Genomic DNA, 25,114 nt, shown 5'->3' on the forward strand with positions numbered 1-25,114 from the left:
TACACCCGCACACTCACGTGTACTACCGACAACCCACCGTTGTCCTTCACCAATGCGAGCGTCAGTGCTCGCAAGGGACCCCGGGTCTCTGTGGTGTACGCCTTCCGTACACCCATCACAAAGACTCGGGCCAACCCCAGCAAGGCCCTCGTCCTTACTGGTGGTTGTGTCCCCCTTGAGCACCTGAGGCGTCGGCGCCCCCTTGACCCTCTGGTCTTCGGGTAGGTCTTCTTCCCAGACCCAGGCGATGGGCAGACACGTTGATAGTGTCCTAGTCCGCCGCAGCCGTAGCAGCAGGCTGAGTACTGCTCAGCCGAACTCAGATCCATGGGTTCTGGTTCGCTGTCAGCGACCACAGGCTGTACAACAGCCAGAGCACCAGCCTGCTTGTGGCTGTACTCTTCCTGGAGGGCGACTTGGATCGCCTCCTCCATAGTGGCGGTGCGCACGCGGAACAACTGCGTGCGCGCAGGACCGACCTTCAGGCCGTCCACGAAGACTGTCATCTTGACGTCTTCTGACAGTGGGTTCCCCACCAGCGAGGTTGCCAATATGCGCATCTCCTGTACGTACGCGTACAGCTCGCGCTCCCCTTGTTTGCAGGCAAGGAAGCGCGAGCGCTGGCGGAACTCGTTGTTCGCCGGGAGAAAAGCGGCTCGTAGCTGCTCACACAGCTGAGCCCAGGATGTGAAACATCCAGGCGACATCGCTTCGCGCGTATACGCCCAAGTCCTGGCACGTCCGCCAAGATTGGAGAGCACGAAGGCGACTCGAAGGTTCTCGGCCGAGATGAGACCTGCGCTCATTGCGATCTCGGTCTCCCGGATCCAGAAGTGAAGGTTCTCACCTTCCTTCCCTTCGAACGGAGGCACAGCTAGCCGCAGAGGCTTAGGCTGCACCCGTTTGGGCTCACTCATCTGAGCCAGCAGGTTCCCTGCACATGAGCGATGAGCCCGCGTTCGTACTCGTCAAACGCGCTCACCCGCTCGACCTGCTCGGCTGGCGTCGCCGCCGCCAAGCTCCGGAGAGCATCTCTTCCGAAGATGCCCGCCATCTTCCGCACCGACTCGAACTGCGAGTCAGTCAAGTGAGGAAACTCACTTCGGTCCATCGTGGCTCACAGACCTGAGCCACCGAGGATTCAGGTAGACCAATCTACCCGCGTAGGCGTAGGATTTACTACAAGTGCTACCAAGTGTGACGGGGTCACACAGCACAATGCACAGAGGAAGTGCGTGCGGATATTACTATCCAGGTGAACAGCAGTTCACCAGTTCCCGGCCTCAAATGGAACGGTTTGCTACAAAGGAGTAGGTTATAAGACTGACTGTATTTTGGTAGAGGTTAACTTGGTCGTAATACAAACTACAAGTTAACTATACAAAAGCCCACACAAACTCAAATGGTTGGCTTGTGGAGCTACTGGTACCATGTACCATGTACTCGGGAGAGTGACACCCGTCACTCTTCATGTAATGGGTACACTCGATTGTACCCCGTTACAAAAACGGAGGGCAGCAGATCCAAGCGGTCCCTGTGAAATAGAAAACGACCTGGCTCCCTTCTTGCCGTGGCAGAAGTCAAATACCTGAACGACCGAAGGCCAGGCAGGCAGCACTCGCTCCACTCTCTCGCAGGCGCAGGACTCATACACCCGCATCGTTTCAGCTCTGGTGGAGCGAGAACGAGTCTGTCAGCATTCCGAGGATTGCCAGCTGCTAGAGGGCGCGGTCATACGCTTCCACTCCTGTTCTCCTCGCCGACGCGCGGATCCGAGCATCCGAGCTCAAGCAATAGCCTCCCACCTCAGCACTTCACTTGAGAACTTCAGATGCTGCCGCTGCTCCACGGACCGCTGCCGCCGCCCGAGCGAGAGCTGCAACGGGACTCGGACGTCGCCCGTCAGCTGGCGCGGCGCTTCGCGCGCGTGGTGACCTTGCGACATCGCCGGCGCCACCACGCGCCGCAGCCCCGGAACTGCGCGTCGAGACGCCGACAAGGCGCGCGCCGCAATCACCGTCGGAGCGAGGTTGAAACTGAGCCCGAGCCGGAGGACGCGAGCCTGGACGCCTCCATCCGCTCGCTGCAGTCTCACATCGCGTCGCTGGAGCGCTCGACGCTGCTGCGCGACTCGGCCACCCTGCTCTGGCGGGCCAACAGCTCGGTCGTGGCGCTTGACCTCACGCGTGAGTACTTCCTGCAGTTCGCGCACGGATACGACTCGGCGGACGGCGCGCGCAGCTCGACAACCGAGCGCTTCATGACGAGCGTCTTCCGGCGGGATGTCCTGTGCCGGGACTTCGAGGGCGTGCAGGCCTTCATGGACCAGTGGGAGAAGTACACGACGTTCCACCAAGGACTGACGTTCAAGCTCAACTCGGTGCGGCTTGTGGACAACGACGACGACTCGCGCTGCGCCGTGGCCGTGTACGCCACGGGCGAGATCGGCGTCACGTTCACGGAGGACACGCTCAAGTTCCTGTACCCGGCGCTCTTCACGCAGTCGCTGCGGGATTCCCACGAGCGCGGCATCGTGGAGAAACTCGTGGGCAGCCGCGGCTGTCTGCCTATGGAGCTGGTGCTCCACTTCGACAGCGAGGGCCACGTCTTCGCCTTCGAGTCGCGCGTGAACCTCGTGTCCACGCTGCTCAAGGTGCTGCACAGCCCCTCGGCCGCCATCCACGTGCATCAGTCGTCGATCATGACGGTCGATGGGCATTGGCAGACGCCGCCGGACGCTGACGAGGCCGCGCGACGAGAGCGCATGCTGCCGAGGCAGTTGCTCTAGCGGCGGCGAGTAAATGTAATAGTAGAAGTAAGGAATGAATTGGACGGGTGGGTATGTGCCAGCTATTGGAGACACGAGGGCGGTAAGTGCGCCGCATCGGGTACTATGATGCTGGTCTTGATCTGCTCTTGGCCCGCGCGCGCTCTGCAGTGGGAGACCCGCCGAAATCACCGTTGAGAACCAACAGCCGACGGGTAGCACTCATACGAACAAGGGAGACGAGCTCCATGAGGCCCACACCCCTCCACGAGGGAGGAGAGACAGCGCCGCGGGCCAGGACAATTAGTGTGCACGCAGTCTTCCCTCAGAGAGAAGATCGAGCTATCAGCGCGCGCCTGAGGCATACTCCACGAGATGAAGTGGACACCGCTGGGAGGCGGTGCTGGAACGACTTGGAGAGCGGCCGAAGCCACTCCCCATCGAGTTTCGTCACGGGGAAGATAGACACAGGGCGAGACTTCACTACAGGCACATGCCTATCTACAGACTTGGAAGCTTGGTGGGGCAAATTGCCAAATGAGCTTTTGGAACGAGTGGCTGGAAATTATAGTTTGCTTCTACCTGGGAGACATAATTTGTCTACGGGGTAGCATGCGTGACCACTTCCGAAAAAAAAAGTTTTTTCGGAAAGGGTCACAAGTTTTTCGGAAGTGGTCACGTTTCTACCTGGAAGCCATTGTTTGACTTTGAGGTAGTCAAACGGACTGCGTATCGGTTAGGGAGCCGCTGCAAGGCTGCAAGTGACACGCATCGATCGAGACGATGGAGGGGTCTCTGGGCGGCGCGACGATGGCCGGCATGCCGTCGGCGGAGGTGGAGAAGGTCAAGGTAGCGGTGCTGGCCGCGGGCGCCTTCGGCATCGCCATGTCGACGCTGGCCGCGCGACGCAAGCACGACGTGGTGGTGTACGCGCGCGACGCGGACGTGGTGCAGGCCATCAACAAGACGCACCGTAGCCCGCGCGTGTTCCCGCAGTTCGAGCTGCTGCCCAACATCCGCGCCACGACGTCCGTGGCCGAGGCCACCGCCGGCGCCAAGATGGTGATCGTGTGTCTGCCGGCGCAGCTCACGCCCGATTTCCTGGCGCAGCACCGCGACGACATCCCGGTCGACGCCGTGCTGGTCATCACGTGCAAGGGGCTGTACCTCAAGACCAAGCAGCTGCTGGCCGAGCCGATCCTCGATGCGCTGGGCCGCGACCAGCCGCTCGCCTTCCTCTCGGGCCCGTCCTTCGCGCTGGAGCTCATGAACAACGCGCCCTCGGCCGTCGTCGTGGCCTCCAAGCTGCTCTACCACGCCGTCTACGTGCAGCGCCGGCTGTCCACGGTTGACTTCCGCATCTACAGCTCGCAGGACATCGTGGGCGTGCAGCTCGGCGGAGCGCTCAAGAACCCGCTGGCCATCGGAGCCGGCATGGTCGAGGGCGCCGGCTACGGCATCAACACGCTCGCCGCCTTCGTCACGCGCAGCTCGCTCGAGTTGCAGAAGCTCTGTCTGGCCATGGGCGGCCAGCCGATCACCATCTCGGGGCTCTCGGGCATCGGCGACCTCATGCTCACGGCGTTCGGCAGTCTGTCGCGTAACCGGACGTTCGGACTGCGCCTCATCCAGGGCGAGAAGGCCGAGGACTTGCTGCGCGAGACCACCGTCGAGGGCGTGCCCACGGCCGAGGTCGCCGTCTACTTCGCCGAGCAGTGCGGCCTCGACCTGCCTATCTTCCGCACTGTCAACGCTATGATCAAGGGCCACGTCAAGCGCGAGCAGCTCCAGGAGGTGCTCATGAACCGGCCGTTGAAGTCCGAGACGTGAGTGCACCAAGCAAGACACACAAGCTCAAAACTGCCTGACCGAGTTTAGTTAAGATTCTTTTGTATGTACTCCGTCTCCACGTCTCACCCGAGACTGTAATTGAATGAAAACTGGCTGAAGCGCTTGCTGAGGGAGTTGCTCGTCTCGGCGCTCGGGTCGTACGCCGCTGAAGGCGGACCCTCGTCGATGAACTCGGGGTCCACATATCGGGTGTCCGTCTCGCCGCTGAGCTTTGGGGTCCAGTGGGCCTTGACTTCTCGCCGCAGCAACTTGTCCCAGTCAATATGCCTGAAGAACTTGCAGCGTTTGATGGCGTCCACGCCGCCCATGCGCTCAGACCCGAGTCGCTGCTTCGGGTCCTTGCACAGCAGCCCCTTCACGAGGTCATACGCATCGCGTGGGAAGTCCGAGGGGAAAACCACGTCCGAGTACGCGATGCGGCTCAGCATCTTGTGCTCGTTCTCATCGTAGAACGGTGATTCACCCACGAGCATTTCGTACTGCATCAAGCAAAAGAGGAGAAGTTATTAGCAATCGGCTGCAAAACTGACCACAGGCAACAACAGAAGAGGAACGTACGATAACGACGCCGAGACTCCACCAGTCGTACGCTTTGCCGTAGTTACGGGATCCGTCCGCAGACTGCGCAAGTGCTTCCGGTGCCACGTATTCAGCCGTACCCGACAGCGTCTTGACGCCAAAGCTGCTGCCATAAATGTGCTGCTTGGAAAGCCCAAAGTCGACTACGCCGATGTGGCCCTCCGAATCAATCATGACGTTGGATGGCTTGAGGTCGCGGTAAAGGATGTTGAGTTCATGGAGGTACGAGATGGCTAGCACGAGCTCTGCTCCGTACAGCTTGGCGTCCTTCACACCCAGGCGGCCCTTCATATTCAGGTGGTAGAAGAGATCTCCAGCAGCATAGTACTTCATTCCAAGGTACAGGCGCTCGTTGGTCTGGAAGGCAAAGACCAGGCCACAGATGTACGGGTGGTGAATGCGCTGCAAAATTTGCCGCTCTTCCATCGCGTTCTGAACGTCCGCCTGGTCCATGTTGGTCTTCTTGATAATCTTGAGGGCGAACACTCGGCCGTCCTTCTTGAAGCGCACAAGCATTACGGCACCGAAACTGCCCTTGCCCAGCACACTCAGCATTTCGAAGTCCTGGATCGTTAGCGACTCGGCCCTCTCACTGTCTGCCTCTGACAGTGTCTCGGATACGCGCGCTTGCTGCTCTTGCTGAGTAATTTGTTGTTCTTGATGTGTCATTTGTTGCTCCATTTTCTCCTGGTGCTTTGTATAGTCGGTAGTGTCCACAAACTCTTCGCCCTCCATGATTCGAAGCACAGGGGCCCCATTACCGGCCGACAGAGGGACAGGCACTGGAGTCATGCCACCATCTGATACTGACGGCGGAATCGGAGACGGGCACGGGGAAGGTACTGGGGGCGGCATGCCAGGAGAAGGTTCGCCAACAAAGGTGCTCGTGACATCGACGGAGGGCAGGAGTGGGGGCGTCACGACAAGGCCGTGCTTTGCCTTTAAGCTACTTGGCGGGGGGATTGATACCGGTTCCGTGCTCGGCGACGGGATTGGTTCGGCAATAGACGGGATGCCCAGAATGAGCTGACTCAGAGGTCGGCGGTCGTGGTTTGCCTGGGCTTCAGCGTGTGCTCGAGCTTGAGCCTCTTCGAGGCTGGTCACTGAGTCCCTGGTTGGAATCTGTATAGATGGTGGTGCGCTGCTTGATGTCGTCTCTTGTGCCGGGGTCGATACACTCATAAAATAGTGTTCCAGCGCCACTTGTACATCTCCACCAGCACCGTCCAAAAAGTTGGCTAGTCGATCACGAGACACATCTGTACCGATGATGTTTGCCATCTGCTCGATCTTGGCGTTTGTGAGCTGGATTTCGTCGGAGATGGAGTCTTTCCGCCGCTATAAGTATTGTCAGGAAGAATAGTCAGCACGCGTCCTTTGCATTTGATCGAGACAAAATACCCACGTACCGAATGGTTCTGCTCGTGAAGGCTGATGCTGCCCGTCGACATGGGTGTGCCCATGACACTGATTGTCAGGTGGTTGACATCGATCGGGTCGTCGGGTTTCGGTAGACTCTTGAGTGCATTCTGGGTCAGCTTGGCGTACAGATACAAGCGCTGGTTCGCCCTGTCCGACAGCAACATCAAAGAAGAAGCAGTGCAATGCACACGTCAGCACGATCACCCACTCACACGTGAGCAAGACTGACGAAAACACGCACGTTTTGATGCGCTCGAGGCCGAGAAAGCAGCGGTGCACGTTGGTGTTGTAGCTGCTGATGCCGACGGGCCGCTCGTCCTTGCGCACAATCTCCTTGTCCTTCCACTTGTAGCTCGTGAGGAAGAAGTAGTCCCCGGGGGCAAGGTTCTTGCCCAGCGGCAGGCCTCGGATCACGAACTTGTTGCGGTCGTCCTCGGACGGCGCCTTCCACTGCAGCATCTTGTTGAGCGAGCTGGCCTTGAGCCACAGGCCGTTGCACTCGAGCGTGACGACGTCTCCGTTGGCGAAGTAGGGCCTCTGCGTGGCGGGCGAGGGCATCCCCAGGAAGGTTCCGGTGCGCCAGCCGCGCTTGCGCAGGCGGATGGTCAGGAACTTGTCGTTGCTGGGCGTGAGCATGTCGTAGGCCGGGTCGCCCCTCGTGAGCGTCGCGTAGTAGGCCTCCGACTTGCTCACCATGCCCTCCATGGCGCGCGGGTGCAGCGTGAGGCTCAGCCCCGACTGGATGCTGGGCACGGCGTCGGCCGCCACGGGCCGCTGCGGGACGGCGGCGGAGGCTGCGGCGGCCGCGGTGGGGGACGCCGCCACCTCGGCGAAGTACCAATTGAGCGCCGCGCTCACGTCGAAGGCGCAGGCGTTGAGGCACGTGAGGATGACGCTCTGCGGCACGTGCTCGCCCAGGATCGTGCGCATCAGCTCCACGTCGCTCTCGGCCGACGCCGGCGCGCTCGCGGCCCCGGCGCTCATGGCGGCAGGCAGGCAGGCAGGAAGGAAGCAGGGGGTGTCGGGATGAGTCTGAGTATGGAGCGCGATAATCGACTTGGGAATTGTATGGGTTGAATTTCAACCAGTGAGCGGTCGTGTAGCCATGTCCCGCCGTTTGGGACGCGCTCTGGTAGTTGAAGTGGGGCCGGATGTGGCGGACTCGGCACGCGCTGACGCTGGTGGTGCACGGGCCTGAGTTCCGCAATGGGGAGCTGCTGGTACTGAACCCGGACATCTTCCCGGACGTGAAGCTGCACGACCTGGTGGAGGTCGCGCAGCCCGAGCGCGCGCACCCGCACCCGCGGCTCGTGCTGTCCGTCGAGTCGCTCGCGCCCGTGCGCGGCAAGCTGCAGGTGAGCGTGGCCCGGGAGATCGCGGCCCAGTTCGGGCTCGAGGCCTTCCGCTCCGTGACTGTGCGGCGCGTGGACCAGCGCGACGTGTGCGTGGACTTCGTGGAGCTGAGCTTCAAGGACCAGTTCCTGTCGAGGGCCGACATCTGGCGCTTCAAGGTCACGATGCTGGGCCAGTGCGTCTACGTGGGGCGCACGGTCGAGTGCCTCGGCATCCGCTCGCAGGTGGACGCCATCCTGGCCGACAACACGCAGCTCAGCTGCGGCGTCATCGGAGACGCCACCAAGATCGTCGTACGCTCGAGGTCCAGCCGCCTCTTTTGGCTCGTGCAGATGAGCACCGAGATGTGGGAGTTCGCGCCCGACGGGGAGATCTACTACGAGAAGCTGCTCAACCGGCTGCTGCGCGTGCTCATCGACAAGTGGAGCGAGAGCTCCGTGAGCCACTCGGTCACCATCATCGCCTTCTCCAGGAGCTTCTACGACGCCAACCAGTTCCCCGACGACTTCGACCCGAGACGAGCCCCCTTCTCAGACCCTCGACGACAGGGCTTTGGCCCGGGCTGCGGGGCGCCTGGCATCAACATGGCCAACGGCTACGGCCCCACCATCCACGTCGACCCCGTCTCGGGCCGGTACTACGAGGATTTCTACAAGGTGGTGGTCATGAACTTCACGGGGCCCGACTGGAGTCGCTTGGTGCTGCTGCTCAAGAAGGAGTTCGCCAGCTACTACGAGATGCACCGGTGGCGCACGCCCGAAGAGTTTTCGGCCGCAAAGTACGAGATCTGTCGATGCCCCAAGCCTGCCACCAGCACTAATACTGGAAAAACGTCGGAGAAGGGTACGATGGTCACTACCGACACAGACAATACTGACACCTCCGACTGCGAGTGTGAGGATGTGTACATCAAGTGGACGAAGCTGCCGTCGGGGGTGCCGTCCCGCGCCAAAGACGGCAACATCCTGGAGGCCATCAATGTGACATTGAATGTGCTGGACAAACACTACATGGATCGTGACCTAAGCCGCACTGGGCAGGGTATCGTCATGATGACGGCTGGTTGCAGTATTTTCAATGTCGATCGGAAGCTGGCAGAGATCACGGAGCAACGCATGATGGACAACGGAGTCGGGATGGACATGATCTCGCTGACAACGCCGCCGTTGCATGTTGTTCCGCTGTTTATTTACCGCAACCTACCTTCAGGAAAGACTGCTGCAGGTCTCAACCCTGATGCTTCCAGCTTCGCGCGCAAGCTCTCCTACAGCGAGGTTTCAGGTGCGAGTGAGGAGCCAAAGTCGCTGGAAACTGCGTCTTCCTTCCATGGAGTCTCAAGTTTTATGTCTACCTCTCAGCCCAAGAGCCCGGAGTGGGTGCGAGCTGGTAGTGAAATCCTTCGCCGCTCGTCGACTCCAGCAAGACTCAGTGACTGCATTACTTCAGCTGATCCAAGTGGCGATTCACCCGAGAAACTTACCTACGACGTACCGCACTGGGTGAACATTACGTTCTTGGACTTTGGCTGTGGCTGCGGGCGCTCCAGTAATATCTGCATGCCGATTGAGCCTCCCGCGCCGTTGAGTCCGAGCCAAAACAGCCCAACTTCTCACCGTGGATGGCAGTCATGCGAGTGCCAGGTCAAACGAAACCAGCAATTCGACCCGCTGCCATCGTTTCGTATGTTCGATGTCACGTCGCCGTCCGAGAAATTGGAGTTCCCTGTGACGCTGCGGAACCTGATGCGGAGAACCTCGCAAAACGCGCCGAGCTTCGGGCTCAGTGCCCCCTCCACTTGTGATCGCATAGACGTCGAACAAGAAAACTCCACCAGCGAGAGTGGAGAGGTGTCCGTCACGGCCGCAGCGCCAATGTCAATCAGGATCACTGGTAGTCAAAGACGCTTGTTATTCGAGACGAGCGAGCTTCCCGACTCGGCATCGTCTGCACCACCACCGGAACAATTGCAGCTTAGCCGGTCCCCTGACTTTGACCCCATTCTCGCATCGGGGCAATTGCGTTCCGCTACTAACCTCAGCGCCAGCCTCCACGCGCGAGCCGCACTGAAGGAATATGACGAGAGCGTATTCGCCCCTGTGGTGCGAGACGGCGAATCCGCCACGGCGAGGAGCTCACGAGAGCGGCGACTGGGTTTTGTTCCTCTGGAAAGCCACGACGAGCACGATAACGCCACCAGCGCTACCATCGGTGGGTACGGCGACGGCCATCTCGAGTGGTTTATTCGTAACGCAAAGAAGGAAGCCGATCGAACGAGAGAGCGCAGTAACAGCGGCAACAATACCAGCTTCCGGAAGGAGAGCGCTTTCCTTCCGAGCGAAAGCACCAGCATGATCCAAACACTGATCTCCCCGCGGAAACTGAAACCCAATGGCAACTCACCGAGCAAAATGTTCCAGACTGCTTTTTCAGACCGCACTCAGCAGAATGGGGGCCATTCTTCCGGAATCCCGATCATGTCTCGCTCAGTCCCGAGGGCAGACGCGAACCCCTCATTTTCACTGGAGGTGATGCTAAGCAGCTCCATGGAGCGCCGGCGCAACATGAATTTTGCAACGAAGTCATCGTTGTCGGCCAGCCGTACGCTCTTTGGGACTCCAGGAAAGAGTCGAGATGAGGGGTTTCGTCCGCTAGCACGAGCGTCGACCATGACCAAGGAGCTGCCGTCGACGTCTGGCCCCTCTCCGGCGTACTCTTCCCCATCAAAAGACGGGTTCACAGGTAAGCTCACGAGCAACCAGCGGCGCCTCAGTAATCCAGGATCTCCTCCAGGTGGTCTGCGCAGAAACCAATCCGAGTTGTTCCGGCCGTCGTTGATGTCTGGAAGCCTGAGCTTCAAGGCTTCGTCGGCTACAGATATCGCTATGACACCCATTGACCACAGAAAAGCGGCTGTGAATCCGTTCCGGTACTCCAAAGGCCAGGTCTCTCAACGTTTATCAAGCGACCGAAGGCGATGGAGCCACCTCTTCCCCGTGTCTAACCATGTCGCCCATCGTCCATCGAACGAGGTGTCAGGAGAAGCTGCAACACAAGACAGCGAGCCCATATTCCTTGGACCAAACTGGACAAGTCTAACGTCGCCCGCTATCCTGCCGCTAACTACCGACCACTTTCCGTCCCCGCAAGAATTGCGCCAAGGTTATACCGAAGCATTTTACACGGTGACGATTCCTACAACCGCGACGCAGGCTCCAGCGATCGAGTGCGTGCCGCGGTATCGTAACCACGACGAGCTTTTGATCGAAATGATCTGCCAGCGGCTTGCGCGCGACTTTCAACTCGTGTCCAGTTGCGACTCCACTGCGTCCCTCATGGGTAGCGAGTCGTCTCCCGAGAGCCGACGAAGAGTGTATCACCTGAGCATGGGGCATCGCATCCACCAGCTCATTTATGACGCAGAGCGACAGACCGTCGAAGTGAAGAGGTTCGTCCAGCGCGAGCCGCATGACCCCGAAGTCGCGTACACTTCGTATAACTACTCGCTCTGGGTCGCTCTCACTCAGTCGTTCCAGCCGCACCAACAGATATTCCATCGGTACCCGCAACCAGAAGATAACTGGAATGCCCTGGACAATCTGCTGTGCGGATACCTTGACGACATGGCGGACACAATGAAGTGCCGGCGGATCCGGTTTGCTATCGTGCCCCCTGTGATCTCGAAGGGTGGCGATACCGAGTCCCCGACAGCCTACGCAGCAAAGTTTACAAAGTTCATCGAGTACCTGCAGTCGCGCGTTGCCCCCTCGGAATTTGGCGATCTCGAGAACATCACTATCAACATGGTACTGGAGCGGCCGCAAGGTCCACAAGAAGCTGGGAAAGCTCCACCGCTCGGTGGGAACCGCATGCTGAGCTTCAAGATGGCTTGCAAGGCGTCGACGGCATCGTCATCTGGCGCGAAATTCGAGGACTCGAGAACTGAGTGGGTGATGATGCGTGTGGAGGAAACCATGGATATCTCGCGGTGCTTTCATCTCGATGTCCGCTGGTTGGCTTGCAGCGGTATCGCGGCGGACGAGTTCGTTGGTACTGTTCGCCGTCGCGCGAAGCAGGCGGGGTTGGATCTACGCCGCGTTCCCGAGTATTCCAGCGTCTCGCGCGTGCAGATCCATCCTCTGATAGCTTCGGTCTTCCTGCCGCTCCCCGTTCGAGTCTCCGAGTCTTTCGTTGCGGCGCTCACTCAAATGCTGGACTTCGTGCTAGACGACGAGCGGATTGCCGATGGCAGCGGGATTGGCTATGGGCTCGGAATCGACCAGGAGACGTCGACAACGAAGACGAGGACGATACGTGGACACCGCCGCTCGCCTTCAGCTAACGCTAGGATGCTGCTTGAACGATGGCAGCAGCGCGGGTACAAGCAGTTCATCCACCGACGCGCGCCAGTATTCGTGCGAGTCATTCACGACGGTCTCATCTGGATCCCGGGCTACGACTACGATCGCAAGGGCGACGGAGCAGCTAGCGTGACTGCCACCGAGACGTTGTTCCACGAGGTCTGCGCTACCATCGAGTCGCAGTGTGGCGAAAGCCCAGAGGGCAATGTGAGTCTCTGACTCGAACGGCAGTTAACGGTATGCCCACTGCGGCCGCAGACATTCAATTACGTTACTCCCATCCATCCATTTGCATGCTTCTACTACATAGACTGCTTGAAACCCTTACGCACTGGGGTGTTCCTTAGCACTTGACATCGCTCGGCTCGCCACTGCAGCTGCCCGAGCCGCCCTTCACCGTGATGTCCGAAAACGTCCAGCCCGACACCACCTTGGGGTTGACGAGGATGTCGTAGATCTTGTCGGCGGTGCCCGATAGCCCGGACACGGTGATGTCCGAGATCGTCACCTCGCTCGTCGCAGAGCCCGTGTATCCGCCCTTGTCCTTGCTGTAGTCCGAGTGGATGACGATGGCGTTCTTGACGTTTGACAGCGTGTTTCCCGTGTACGTGGCGCCGGTGACCGCTCCCTGCTTGCCGACGATCGTCTTGATGCGGATGCCGTTCACGCTGTCGATGATCTTGTTGGTCTTGACGGTGAGGCCGCTGACCGTGTCGGATTCCGTGACCGAGTCACCGCCGAGAGAACCGATCGAGATTCCGTGACCGCCGCTGCACGTGTTGCCCGTGAAGGTCGTGTCGTTGCTGGACTGCATGGCGAGGCAGTCGTCCTGGTTGTACACCGTGCAGCCGGAGATCGTCAGGCGGTTGTTGCGGCTCAAGTCGAAGCCGTCCGTGTTCTTGGCGACGCCGTCGCCCGCCTTGGAGTCGAGGGTCAGGCCGCTGATGGTCGTGTCTTCCGAGTCGAGGACACTGAACGTGCGGTAGGGCGAGTTCTTGATATTGAAGCCCTTGAGCGTCGAGGACATGACGTGCTTGAGGCGGAAGAAGACCGGGCGGGTGATCGACGTGCCCTTCTTCCAGTACAAAGCGCCCTGGCCATCGAGGGTGCCGGTGCCCGTGACCGTCAGATCGGTGCCCGTCAGGAGGACAAGAGGGCCCTCCCATTCGGCCTGCTCGAAAGTCGTCGTGCCTTCGAACGTGATGGTCGCGCCCTTGGCGACAGCGGTCAAGTCCAGCGTGGTGCTCGCGGGGACGCTCAGGTCCTTGATCACGATGTTCTTGCACGTCGACACGTCCGCGCCCTTGGAGTAAGTGCCCGTCAGCGTGCAGGCGGACGAAGTGGTCGTAGCGCCGCTAGAGGCAGTGGAGGACTGCTGCTGGGTCGACTGGCTGCTTTCGCCCTGCTGCGTTGAGTCTCCGCTAGAGTCCGAGGACGGGACGGAAGCGCTCGAGCTCTGCTCGCCCTGTTGCGTCGAGTCCGTCGAGAGAGTTGAAGCGCTAGAGCCCTGTTCACTTGAGGGGCTGGACTCTGTCGATGGAGTCGATGCACTGGAGCCTTGCCCACTGGAGTTGTTGGAGTCTGTCGATGGAGTCGAACCGCTGGAACCCTGCTCGCCCTGCTGCGTCGAGTCGCTCGAATCCGTCGAAGGGGTCGATGCACTTGATCCCTCCTCGCTTGAGGCGTTGGAGTCCACCGACGACGCCGGGGTCCAACCACTCTGGCCAGTCTGGCTGGACTCGCTTGACCATTGCTGGTTGGACTGGTTTGAGCCGGCGGAGATCGAAGGGGTCTTGTTCTTGGCATTGCACCTCGGGTTGGTGCCCTGTCGGACCATTTGCTTGCCCTGGGCGGCGCTAACGAGAAGCGCGAGCACGATCGTGGACGAGAGGAGCTTCATCTTGCTTGGGTCTGTCTTCACGGTCCGGCGAATTCAAGAATGAGCTGAGCTACTGAACGAGAAGCGCACAAGCAGACCATCGCCGACAGCTTCGCTGTTATCATGGGGCGGAACACACACGTGCGCTGCTGATCGATCGACGCCACAACGCCGGGTGGTCGGATGCAGAGAAGGTGGTCGCGATCATTTTCATCTTGGTCGATCTCCTCCTCTCGGGATATGGACGCCTCAGAGACGCGGACAACAGCAACAACTGGAGAGTTCGTCGACAGATTGCACCTTTGTCACTGCGAGCTAAGGCGTGGGGATTTGAACCCGGTCAACGTCGCTGGACTGCAGACGCGCTCTCTGTCTGACCGATCGATGCATCAACGAAACCAGCGTCGTCGGTCCAGTCTCGAAGAGCTTAAAGAGCTACAGCATTGTACTGTACTAAGTAGTGAGGAGCTCGAACAGCACACCGTTCGACCAAGCCATGCCATGATTGACAAGGCCGACTGAGCCGGGGCACGCAATTGTGGGGGCGTCGGTCGCTGTGAGTCAACACGGATGTCAAAGTAGAGACGGAGAGCTGCGATCCCACCACGTGCAGGCCTCGTCGCGGGCCGCGCACTGCGGGGCGCCCGACGCGTTTCCTGGTTCCAGGTCGACACATGGGGGTGAGACGAGGGCGAGCGCCGCGATCCCCGGATGGGACGACTGCTGCAACTTGCAGCCTGCAAGGCGCGCTCCGTGTAAGCTTAATCTCGGGAGCTTGGCGCTGGTCTGCTATTAGGCCGTCATCGAGAACCACTTACACGAGAGACTACAGAGCACGCGCAAAGGCAAGCGTTAATCGTTAATCGTCGTTGGAAGCTCGTCCTCATCCAGCGCAGCAAGGATCTCGCCAACGTCACCTCGGATAGCTGCATCCAGGCCAGCAACTCAGTTGCCAACTGCGTCCTCGATGCAAGCCGCATTCATCACAATGGCCCCAGAACACAGTGATACCTTCTTCCATTCTCCATACTATGGGGACCAGCCTTGATGCCGCAACTCCCAAAAGACTATGAGGACTCGTCAGTGAAGGCCTCCCTAACTGCGAAGCGAGTCGGACCGAGTCCTGAATGTTGCCTTTTCCTAAGTACGATCCATCTCGCGAAACGACCAGCAGGAGGGTCACTTCACTATCCGTTCCGATATCGCCATGGCCGCCCGAGCTCGTCCGTCCTACCAGCGCGTGCCCCCCGCGCAGCACCACGAGAGCGATGAGGGCGACGGTGATGACAGCGACAGCGAGCAGCACTTACAGCAGCGCGCCAGTCGGTCGCAGCGAGCGGCTCTGTGGAGCACGAGGCTGCACGCCTTCCTGTGGGTGGCGGCGGCCGGACTCGTGGCCTACGGCACCGACTTCTTCCGCGTCATCTTCACGGACGCGCGCATTAAGCGGTGGGCGGCGTTTGATCAATCTAACGTAGTCGCTGCAGTGCGCTCATGGCCGCGTGTGTTTTGTTTGCAGGGGCTTCTTCCAGGTGGCGCTGATCTGTACGGGCGTCAACATCTGCATCACGGCGTATCTGGCCGTCTACCTGCCCTACATCAAGCGTGTGCAGCTCGAGTGGAGCGTCTACTGCCCGAGGATGATCCCCACCGCGACGATCGTGGGGGCTGTGGCCACGTTCTGCTACATCTGCGCCTTCTGGCCGGTCTGGGGGCTGCTCACGCCAGGGCTGCTCGGGCTCTTCTTCATCGGAGCGCTCATGACAGCGCACTTCCTGCCTTCCATCTAACTTTTGTAATACAGTAGCATTCAGGAGAGAGAGAGAGCAGTCGATACCACGAGCCAACACCAACGTATTTTGCTGTAGCACTGGGAAAATCTAGGAAATAAATAGAGGGCCGCCGTGCTCGACACTTGAGTCCGCAGCAGCTGCAGCGCTTCAGGGCAGAGCGTGGTTGCAGCCGCAGTGCGAACAGTTAATGCACAGCACGTCCGCGCCATCATCCATAGACGTCTTCTTCTCAAATGTCGGGTCAGAGGAGCACGAATCACTGCACGTATACACACAACATATCAAGAGCAACGTGGGTGTCATGTCAATGATACGCATCGCCCCATTCTTGTGTCTGCGTACCGATGCGCCATGAAGGCGTTGACAATCTTGTCCTGGAAGTCCTCGAGCACTCCGTGGTAGACGTACTTGACGTGGAAGGTGAAGCCGCATCTACAGGAGATGAAAGGCACCGCCGCTCTATCGTCTGCGTTCTCTCTGAGGTAACCAGTCTTACAGATCGGGCAGAGCACCGAAACGGAGAACGAGTCGTGCGAGAGCAGCTCATCCAGCTCCGCGTCGTCGTAGCCACCTCCACTAGATTCGTGCATCTGTTGGTGCTGGTGCTGCTCCTCCTGCGGCTGTCCGCCGAGATCAAGCCCTGCCAGCAAGGCCTCCAGCTCGACGTCCTCCAGGTCGGCCATGTGCTCGGCCAGTCGCAGTTCCTCCTCCTCCTCGTCGTCCTCCGTCTCGTGGCGCAGCGCGTCCTCCAGCGCGTGGACGATGTCCAGGTAGTCGCTCTCCTTGAGCCGTCCCATGAGCAGCAGGTCGTCCACCGACGCGCTGGCCGACAGAGACTTCTGTTGCTGCTCTCGCTGCTGCTGCTGCTCGTGGGCCACGAGGCGCTGCATCTCCTCCGAGACGCTCAGCGCGTCCGGCCGTCTCAGCTTGGCCAGCAGCTGGCCGCGGTCGCGCTTGAGCCGCTGCAGGCAGCGCTGGCGGAGCTGGTCCTTCCACACGGGCGGAGACAGCGACAGACGCTTGAGGGGCGAGCGGTGCGGCGGCATCATGGCTGGCTGGCTAGTTATCTCTCGGACTGATTAGTGACTGGAGTTGACTTGGCGGGAGAAGTTTTCCCGCGGCCTTTGAATTTAGCCTAAGTACGAATCGTCGACCTACCCTTACATTCGGACAACATTCGACAAGTCGATGCTCTTGCGATGATGACCACCGCTAGGCGATAGAGCGGCGCTGACCTCCTCCTGCGTCTGGTGGATGAGCCGCACCATCTCCGTCTCCGTGACGCTGTGAAGCAGCAGGAACGTCGCGTACTTGGCCTGCAGCTGCCGGAACGCCGCCAGCTCGTCCAGCACGTCGTAGCGGAGCGCCTCGCTGCGCATCTGCTTGCGCGCCGCCGCCCACGCCTCGCGCCCTCGGTCCCGCGCGTCCGAGTACGTCTTGCGCTTCTCCGAGAGCAGCTTCCGCAGCACCGCGACCTTGAGCTGGTGCGGGACCTTCTTGGACGGCGGCGGCACGGGCACGCGAGAGGAAGAGGGCGGCAGCTGGAGAGGCAGCGGCGGGGCCTGTGCGGGGGACTTCGGGGTCTTGAGGGGTGATCGCCTGGGCTGCGCAGCTCCTGCACCCACCCCCAAGCATGCTCGCGTTGGGGACGTCTTGGAGTTTGGGGACAAACTCTGGCGGGTCGTGTACACGTCGTACATGACGAGCTGGAACTCCTCGCCCATGTTGCTCCTCAGCTCGAGGTCTTGGCGGACGTGGGCATTCTCAGCTGCCCGTGGTCTGTCAGACTTTCTAGATGACGGCGAAGATGACAGCACCTGGAACCCGACGGACGGAGAGTTGCTGCTGGGCGACGGAGAGACCGCGCTGATAGGCATGTGCACTGCTCCTCCGTTGCGGAAGTGTCGGTGCATGTCCTCGAGCTGTTTGTGCTGCTGACTCAATGGTCTCTCGGTCGCAGAACGCTGCAGCATGTCGAGCAGCGTCAAGGCTTTTACGGGGGTTGCTTCAGCCCCACTGGCCTTCATGTGGTGAGCGTCGGGGCCCAGCGAGAAGGTGATCATCGGGTGAGCTGCTGTGACGCCATGACGCCGCTTGACCTTCCGCTCCAGCTTCGCCCATACGAGGAGTAACAGCTTAATCCTCGCAGCAGTGATGGCCCGCCAGGCCCGCCACATGATCTGGAAGTCTCGGACGCGCTTCCGGAAGCGAAGGATGATGCGGCGGAATTTCACGTCCTGGAACTCAAACCACGCCGTCACGATCAGTGCAACGGCCTCCCTACGCTCGCGGTGGTGCTTCTGCTCGAGCCAGTCCCGGATGCTCTGCTGTAGCCTCGTCACAGCGTGGATCACCACCGGCATTCGGAAAAACGCCGATGAGAGAGGCGTGCTAGGCGCAAACCGCAGCAACTGGAGCGAGTTGCGCTTTACGAGCGTTCGTTGCCGCCAGTAGCGTTGCAAGCGCTTGGCCATTATCACGCGCACCAGAGCGCTGCGCTTGAGACGGAACTCGTGGAACTTGGCCAGCCACATCTTGGAGCTTTTGGCTAGGGCAACGACCAGTAACCACTGACTCTGCACGTGGACGCGACGGGCTTGCTCGGCTCGCTGCTCGCGACGAATCTGCCAGCGGACGACGATGCGCCGCACGCTTTCCTCCTTCGCTGCATCCAGCTCTTGCTTGCGCTTGTTGGCCTGGTGCACCTTGTGGTCGGTCGCTGAAGGGAGTAAGGGCGTCTGTGACGGTTTTTGCAGCACCTGTAACGCGGGGTTGGCTCGGTTCCTGGCTACGATATCGACGCCGTGCTCTGCGATATGCTGCTGCTTCTTCCAGAGCTGCAAGGCTTCCATTTGCTCCAGTAGCTGGGGTAGCGTGCGCAGCTCGTTCATCCGAGACACGAGGTTGCGTGAGCGCAGAGCAACAGCAGTTTCGTGACGAATGACACTTCGCCGCGTGGAGAACCGGTTTGTCGGGGTGGTGGGCTTCACGATGGGGACAAAGGTCGTCCCTGGAGTTGGTGGGGTTGAAGGAGTGCTTGGAGGGTGGAAGAGCGACACGAGCAGCTTGTCAACCTCCTTATTGTTATCTTCTCGACTTCGCAAAAGACCACGCTCGGTCTCGGTTAGTGGCTGTAGCAGCTCGCGGTGAGGATGGTGCTTGTGGTCCCGAGATGGCCGCTGTGCTGGTCTTGCTGCTGCCACGCGCTGGCTGTATGTCGAGCCCAACGTTGACTGGCAGCGCGGTCTCCTCGGTGCGCGCACTTCGTCTTGCTTCAAAGGTTGCGGCTCCGGCTCTTGAAGCACCTCATTGAGCAGTTTGTCAACCTTTCGCTGCTTCCGCTCCTGTGTTTCACTCGGTCGACGTCGATAGATGAGCCACTCCGCAGGGGCTTTCAAAGCAGCTCGGACTCTTCCGGTTGTACCACTAGAGCGACCGGAACGTTGGCTGAAGTTGTCATTCTGAAGCAATTGATCCAGCACGGCGACTGCGGTGCTGGTGACACGCTTGCCTCCATCCTCCCGTGCTTCTGCTTTCCCGGCGTCATCATTCTGGCGTCGATCTTCCAGGTTGTTATTGATCGTTAGTTTTCGCTTGGGCGATGGACGAGGGAGGGCGGAGGTGATATCTTGCCGCGCGGGTCCAGGCGTAACTCCGTCTAGACCATCGTCATCGATCTCTGGTGAAGCTAACGGATCTGGGGATTCTTCTTGACGGGCTGCCAGCTGCGCGTCGATAGCTGCTTGCACCTCAGCGTTGCGCGTTTTCAGGTGGAATCCGTCGCGGACTGTGAAGCGTCTTCCCGTAGACGAGATGATAGACGAAAGGTGGTCCGAAGATGTCTGCGCTGACGGCGGAGTGAGCCCCACATGCTTCAGTGATACTTGGTCTCCCCCGTGGCCGTTAAGGGTCATGCTGCAGTGCTGCAGAGCAGTGTCGATGTGTACAACGTGCGAACTAAAAGTGTCGTGCTCCGATATTTTTGCCGCCGACGCACAGTATTGGTTACCTTTTGGCAGTCTATGACGGTAAACCACGGTGGTTTGAACCACATCACGAAATGCATGGAGACTTCACATCTCTGCGTGGATTTTGACTTTACTTGCGAACTCGACCTGCGGCCGCACGTCTTGATCTCGTCGCTTAAAGCAAAGGCACACGGTCCCTACAATGAAGGCGATCTACAATGCTCAAAATGTGGCACACGAGACGTTAGTACGAAGACAAGCTCATGGGAGGGAAAGTGAACGCACCGGGAACGCCACAAATGCGAGTACAATGGCGCCGATAACTTCCACCTGCAAGCTCAGTTGTCTCGAGACGAAGGCCGCGCATCCGCGTGAAGTGGCTGTGACGGGGTTCTTTCCGCAGGTACCGCTAGGTAGAGCAAACGAGCACGCACCCTTGCACTCTGTCGTGGGCAAGTACAAGCCTGCAGTACTCGAGCAGACTTGGCGCTCTTCATTCCAACTGGGAACCACCGCACTTGGCCGCGAGCTGGGAAACGAACTTGTATCGGCCGTGCAATGTATTGGCAGTCCGTACCCGCAGCAGAAGTTGTCGCGTTGTAGCTCCAGGACCATCGCACGGTACGAGCTCGCCGAGTCGCTACCCACTGCGCTTTTGACGTAGTAGGCCTGCCACACGAGCATCGCACCGGCAAACTCGTCGCTTCGGAAAAAGTTCTGGCACGTCCGTTTGTCGGCATCACTAAGTGCTTCATATTTCCCCACCGTCAGGCAAGTAACCTGAGCGTCGTAGCTAAGCGCGAGGCTGGGGGCTCTACTAGCCGCAAGTGCGACCCCACCCATGACAGTTTGGAAGAACACGAGGAACACGAGCAAGATCACTTGCACGAGGAGAAGACACTTGTTCTTTGTCCGAGCGGTGGCAAATCCAAGCAACGCAGCGAACGAGTAGAAGACGCCCGTGAAAATGAGACCGCCGCCCACGTCGCGAATAGTCAAGCCCAGAAGTTGGTGATAGTGCTCGTTGTCGACGAGCAGAGCTCCGAGTACAACAAGCAGAATCATCTGGATGATGCTGTAGCAGCCTGAACCGGCCATGAACTGGATGAGGCTCTCCTTGTGGAACATGGTAGAGCGAAGGCGTCCTGCCCTGGCACCAACGCATTGGGTAGAACGGATTTTCCTCTCCAGCAAGGGCTGGGATCTTGCAGCGACAAACTACACCCGTATTTTTATCAAGCTTTCTGGGATGCTGTGTCGCTACGCTTTTAGAGTTCAAAAGCGGACTGAGTGCTTAGTTCCCAATTCGCTGCCTCGACAATGAAGGGCGAGTATGCCGCACCGGATACGGACTCGCCTGCACGACTGTCGACGTGGCAATTGCGGTTCGGCAAGAAATCTGCGTCAAGGTCGCAACATCGGCCGAAAGAGTCGACAGAAATCCGCTACCGTTCACCTGCTCGATCACCTTCAATTGCCGATCAACTGTTACGTGCACTGGATGCGAAACCCAAGGAGCAGGAGGGACTGAGTCGCGAGTGTGTTGATCAGTTAATCGGTCGGCGGAACGCTTTCGCCGCGGAGCCAGAGCTGCGACTTCGTAGTCAAACGAGACAGTCGGAAAATGACGGTAGCCCTGAGCACGACCACTACAGCCACGAGGATACGGCAGCTGAAGCGAAGGAGATCCTTCGCGTTCGCTTCCAGATCGAGAACCAGGCAGATGCTTTGCGCCAGACATCGGGGCATCAGAAGCAGCCAAAACGCAGAGGAGAGGCCAAATACTCGACTGCAACACACTCGAGTACTTCTAAGCGCTCTTCAAGCAAGTTGACGCCGCAAACAGGTTCAAGGCTGAGTCACACGTCAGCCCAGGAGAAGAAGCCTCGGGTGCGGCTGATGCAATCTGCAGACAACAATCAGAAGGCTGAAACACTACCAGCCAAAGATGAAGCAAAAATGCTACGGAAATCCACACATAAAGCGTCCTTGACCGGTATCTCGAGCAAAAAGCCGCATGTACGTCATCTCCCGCCCCGACAACTCCCAATGGAACGCCGACAGGAGCTCCTTCAACAGACCCGCAACGATCGTAAACTTAAAGCCGCTGAAGCAAAAACACTACTACACCTACGCCAGCACGTTGCGGTTGACAACAATAAGGAAGATATTCAAGAACAGCGTCGGCTAGAAGAGCAGATCGAGCGCCTCAACGTGGAGAACCAGCAGGCCGTCGCGCTTGAAGAGCGCTTTCAGCGTCGAAAAGAGCGGTTAAAGACACTTTGCGCGATTTTTGGCGGTTGGCAGCAGTATGTGGACAGCCGACGAGAACAAGAGCTTCGAGTGGTGGCTGAGTTGCGGTGGCGTACACTAAAGAGCATCGTAGCAAACTGGAAGCGGTATACGCATCGACAGAGGCAGATCAAAGCGGCAGATGAAGCACGACTGGAATTGCTTCGAGAGCAGCAACTAAATGACCAAGCTGCGGAATTCCATCGCGTGAAGTGCCTACCGAGGTGGTTTTACCAGTGGGCAGGAGTTGTGGCTCATCAAAAGGAGCAGCGAGCGGCGGATGTGGCCGCAGAGAGGCGTAAAGCTCAATCAGATTGGCTGATGGAGAGACTGCTGCGGCAGAAATCACCTATAGACGAATGTCAGGGCGAATCTGATGAAAAACTGAAGAGCAAAATCGCTGTTGGACGTATCGAAGAACAGCTTCCTCAAACGACTACAACTGAGTATGCCCCACGAGTTATTAAACGCTGTCGGAGTACCAAGTTATCGGCTCGGTTCCGTCAACGAGCTACGCAGCAAGAAGTTCCAACCCCACGCAGTGGCGAGCCAGCCGTACCCGTTGGCACTGTAACCGGGCTGCCTCCTCCGCCGCAATTTCCAGGCGCAACGTTGACCCGAACAACAAAGCGGGTTGATAAGGTCTATAAGGCTATGGAGCAGCGTGCAATTGAGCGGAAACAACGGCGGGAAGAACTCAAGCGTAGGTACGACGAGCTCGAGCAGATGAAGCGCAAGGAGCAAGAAGAGCAGCGCGCTGCTCGTGAAGCAATTCTTCTCCAACAACGGGTAGAGGAGAAGGCGCGAGTTCGAGAGCGCAAACTAGCAGAAGCTCGTGCTCAACAGGAGAGACAAGACCAGCGCGACCAAATGCTCGCTCAACTTCACAAGGCGCACAAGCACAACCGCCGGCGTCTGCTCTTCTTCTACGCTCTACTGCCGTGGAGGAAGCACCACGCGCTTAGCCAGCGAGTTGCGCGCAACGCCACCCGCTGGCACGAGCTTCGCACAGTGTATTCTCACTGGGGGCGATGGCAGGAGTTTGTGCTCCTATGTCGTAAACGTCATCGGCGACGAGAACGAGCGCAGATGGAAGAAGCAGCGAAGCACCACGCGCGTTCACTGCAGAGACGAGCACTGTGGGGTCTGATGCGCCACCACCAGGCAACGGAGGCTCGTGCACTCGCCGTGCACCGCCATAACCAATGGAACTCGCTGCAACACGCTTGGACACACTGGTACAAGCGCCTTGTAAGTGAACGCACCTGCCAACGGAAGGTAGCTTTGGAGGCGGCGATCAAGCTGCAAGACGCGAAGCTCCGGCGTATTTTATCTCAGTGGCAGAAAGCCACGTGCGACGCCAAACTGCAGCAAGAGCTGGAGCGCGAGAAGCAGCAGTTGTGGCGCAAAGTGCGCGGGTGGCTCGATGAGGACTAAAGACGAAAGATTTACTGATCCTTTGACAACTTCAACTTGATTGACCAATGGTTGGTTGCCATTTTCTTGATTACACCGTGAAATGATTGCTCCTTCGACTGGTGAGAGGGACTCGGTGTGGCAAAGATGTCCAGAGTCACTTCGGCGAGCGTAAAGGTATCAAGGCTTGAGGCATCACGCAAGGACTCCTCCACCCACTAGAAACTGCGCGGGGCTGCTATATAGACTCTACAGAGCAGCTACGACTCCTAGGTTGATCGTCCGATTTCCTTGAGCGTGCCTGAAGCAGCAGGTTTGTGGTAACTCTCACCCTATCTGAAAACTGCATGGGGATATGCTCGTCCAGCCTTTTCCGGCGATAGCAAGAACCGGCCGCAGATACCAAGATGCTGCATGAGCCTTTAGTAAAAGACCCTCTCCGTCACGACAGACTAAGCGTGAGCCGCTCTCCAGCCTGCGGGTCTGCTCACTTCCGCTTTTGCCACCGACCAAGCAACGCCGCCCTCCAATCGCCTCGCAACGATGGCTCCTTCGCTCGTTTCCTCGCTCTCGGCTGCTGCTGTGCTATCTGGCGCTGCGCTGCTGGCTGGCGCGCACCAGGTCGTACTGCTGCCCGCACCGACCTACACCACGGACGACAAGGCCACCAAGTACGCGCCCCTCGCCTTCCTGGAAGACCAGGGCTTCGCGACGCAGGAGGACTTCACTGCGTGGCGTACAGACAACGGCTACGACTCGTTGCGCGCTTTCAACGACGGGGCGTCCTACACTGTGGCCGATGGCGCCGACTTCACCTGTGGCTTCACCAACACCAACGGTGAAGTGCAGCCCATTCCGGACGACAACGCTATGCGCTCCACAGGCTACACGCACGACGGCCCGTGCGAGGTTTGGCTCGACGACACCATGGTCATGCAGTACGACAACTGCCACGAGTCCATCAGCGGCAAGGACTACACCATCGACTACAGCTCGTGCACCTCCACGTGCACGCTCTACTGGTTCTGGCTGGGCGTGCGCTACCTCAAGAACGAGTACTCGTGGCAGATCTACAAGGCGTGCGTACCGCTGTCTACGTCGGCCCGCCGTCTTGAGGGCGCGACCAACGAGTCGGCGCGTCTCGATTTCTAAAGTGCCTTCAAAACATCAGAAGAGATGAGGACGATGGTTTCCCAGCAAAAATGTAGTTGAGTGGGTGTGTTAAGTGTCGACCGAAATGCACGTAAATGTTCTGTCACTCCCGAATCTGTAGTCATTCATGACTTTTTCATGACGTACAAGGTGGATGTACTAAGTATGTGTACTTGTCGATTGCCAGAGGTTGTTCGCCTTCAGCAGAATAGAACACCTGCAGTCCACGCGCAGATAAAGTTAGTGACCTCCTCTACATCACGGGCGCAAGTGGCCATGTGCGG

At 59.0% G+C, this 25,114-nt stretch overlaps 11 protein-coding genes across 11 annotated transcripts; 6 read left to right on the plus strand and 5 right to left on the minus strand.

The window, feature by feature from the left end:
* Positions 1-1,831: 1,831 nt before the first annotated feature.
* Positions 1,832-2,788, plus strand: PHYSODRAFT_308645 (hypothetical protein; the record flags this gene model as incomplete). The annotated part of the gene is made up of 1 exon (XM_009516311.1): positions 1,832-2,788. One exon carries the CDS (start codon positions 1,832-1,834, stop codon positions 2,786-2,788), a length of 957 nt encoding a protein of 318 aa, XP_009514606.1.
* Positions 2,789-3,532: 744 nt separating this feature from the next.
* Positions 3,533-4,597, plus strand: PHYSODRAFT_343568 (hypothetical protein; the record flags this gene model as incomplete). The annotated part of the gene is made up of 1 exon (XM_009516312.1): positions 3,533-4,597. The coding sequence occupies exon 1, from the start codon at positions 3,551-3,553 to the stop codon at positions 4,595-4,597; it is 1,047 nt and encodes a 348-aa protein (XP_009514607.1). The 5' UTR covers positions 3,533-3,550.
* Positions 4,598-4,683: 86 nt separating this feature from the next.
* PHYSODRAFT_444009 (hypothetical protein) lies at positions 4,684-7,576 on the minus strand (the record flags this gene model as incomplete). The annotated part of the gene is made up of 4 exons (XM_009516313.1): positions 4,684-5,097; positions 5,177-6,535; positions 6,607-6,766; positions 6,861-7,576. Coding segments are annotated over 4 exons (2,649 nt in total), but the record flags the coding sequence as incomplete, so codon positions are not given.
* Positions 7,577-7,770: 194 nt separating this feature from the next.
* On the plus strand, positions 7,771-12,549 carry PHYSODRAFT_468068 (hypothetical protein; the record flags this gene model as incomplete). Its single annotated transcript, XM_009516314.1, has 4 exons — positions 7,771-8,823; positions 8,872-9,380; positions 9,429-9,769; positions 9,839-12,549. 4 exons carry the CDS (start codon positions 7,771-7,773, stop codon positions 12,547-12,549), a joined length of 4,614 nt encoding a protein of 1,537 aa, XP_009514609.1.
* A 127-nt stretch (positions 12,550-12,676) lies between these two features.
* Positions 12,677-13,672, minus strand: PHYSODRAFT_430630 (hypothetical protein; the record flags this gene model as incomplete). Its single annotated transcript, XM_009516315.1, has 1 exon — positions 12,677-13,672. A coding segment is annotated over one exon (996 nt), but the record flags the coding sequence as incomplete, so codon positions are not given.
* Positions 13,673-15,416: 1,744 nt separating this feature from the next.
* Positions 15,417-15,999, plus strand: PHYSODRAFT_477891 (hypothetical protein; the record flags this gene model as incomplete). Its single annotated transcript, XM_009516316.1, has 3 exons — positions 15,417-15,658; positions 15,729-15,782; positions 15,834-15,999. 3 exons carry the CDS (start codon positions 15,417-15,419, stop codon positions 15,997-15,999), a joined length of 462 nt encoding a protein of 153 aa, XP_009514611.1.
* A 174-nt stretch (positions 16,000-16,173) lies between these two features.
* On the minus strand, positions 16,174-17,074 carry PHYSODRAFT_353399 (hypothetical protein). The gene has a single exon (XM_009516317.1). It carries the CDS (start codon positions 17,049-17,051, stop codon positions 16,302-16,304), a length of 750 nt encoding a protein of 249 aa, XP_009514612.1. The 5' UTR covers positions 17,052-17,074; the 3' UTR covers positions 16,174-16,301.
* Positions 17,075-17,162: 88 nt separating this feature from the next.
* PHYSODRAFT_477239 (hypothetical protein) lies at positions 17,163-19,250 on the minus strand (the record flags this gene model as incomplete). Its single annotated transcript, XM_009516318.1, has 3 exons — positions 17,163-17,765; positions 17,865-17,951; positions 18,084-19,250. Coding segments are annotated over 3 exons (1,857 nt in total), but the record flags the coding sequence as incomplete, so codon positions are not given.
* Positions 19,251-20,075: 825 nt separating this feature from the next.
* PHYSODRAFT_467051 (hypothetical protein) lies at positions 20,076-21,098 on the minus strand (the record flags this gene model as incomplete). The annotated part of the gene is made up of 2 exons (XM_009516319.1): positions 20,076-20,167; positions 20,252-21,098. 2 exons carry the CDS (start codon positions 21,096-21,098, stop codon positions 20,076-20,078), a joined length of 939 nt encoding a protein of 312 aa, XP_009514614.1.
* A 1,818-nt stretch (positions 21,099-22,916) lies between these two features.
* PHYSODRAFT_475910 (hypothetical protein) lies at positions 22,917-23,699 on the plus strand (the record flags this gene model as incomplete). Its single annotated transcript, XM_009516320.1, has 1 exon — positions 22,917-23,699. The coding sequence occupies one exon, from the start codon at positions 22,917-22,919 to the stop codon at positions 23,697-23,699; it is 783 nt and encodes a 260-aa protein (XP_009514615.1).
* Positions 23,700-24,221: 522 nt separating this feature from the next.
* PHYSODRAFT_477820 (hypothetical protein) lies at positions 24,222-24,830 on the plus strand (the record flags this gene model as incomplete). Its single annotated transcript, XM_009516321.1, has 1 exon — positions 24,222-24,830. The coding sequence occupies one exon, from the start codon at positions 24,222-24,224 to the stop codon at positions 24,828-24,830; it is 609 nt and encodes a 202-aa protein (XP_009514616.1).
* Between the last annotated feature and the right edge of the window lie 284 nt (positions 24,831-25,114).

This window comes from Phytophthora sojae (assembly GCF_000149755.1).
Source record: "Phytophthora sojae unplaced genomic scaffold PHYSOscaffold_1, whole genome shotgun sequence".
Classification (NCBI taxonomy): domain Eukaryota; phylum Oomycota; class Peronosporomycetes; order Peronosporales; family Peronosporaceae; genus Phytophthora; species Phytophthora sojae.

Bases quoted from the DNA above. Each gene is read 5' to 3' on its own strand.
- PHYSODRAFT_353399 (XM_009516317.1), bottom strand. From the start codon at position 17,051: ATGATGCCGCCGCACCGCTCGCCCCTCAAGCGTCTGTCGCTGTCTCCG.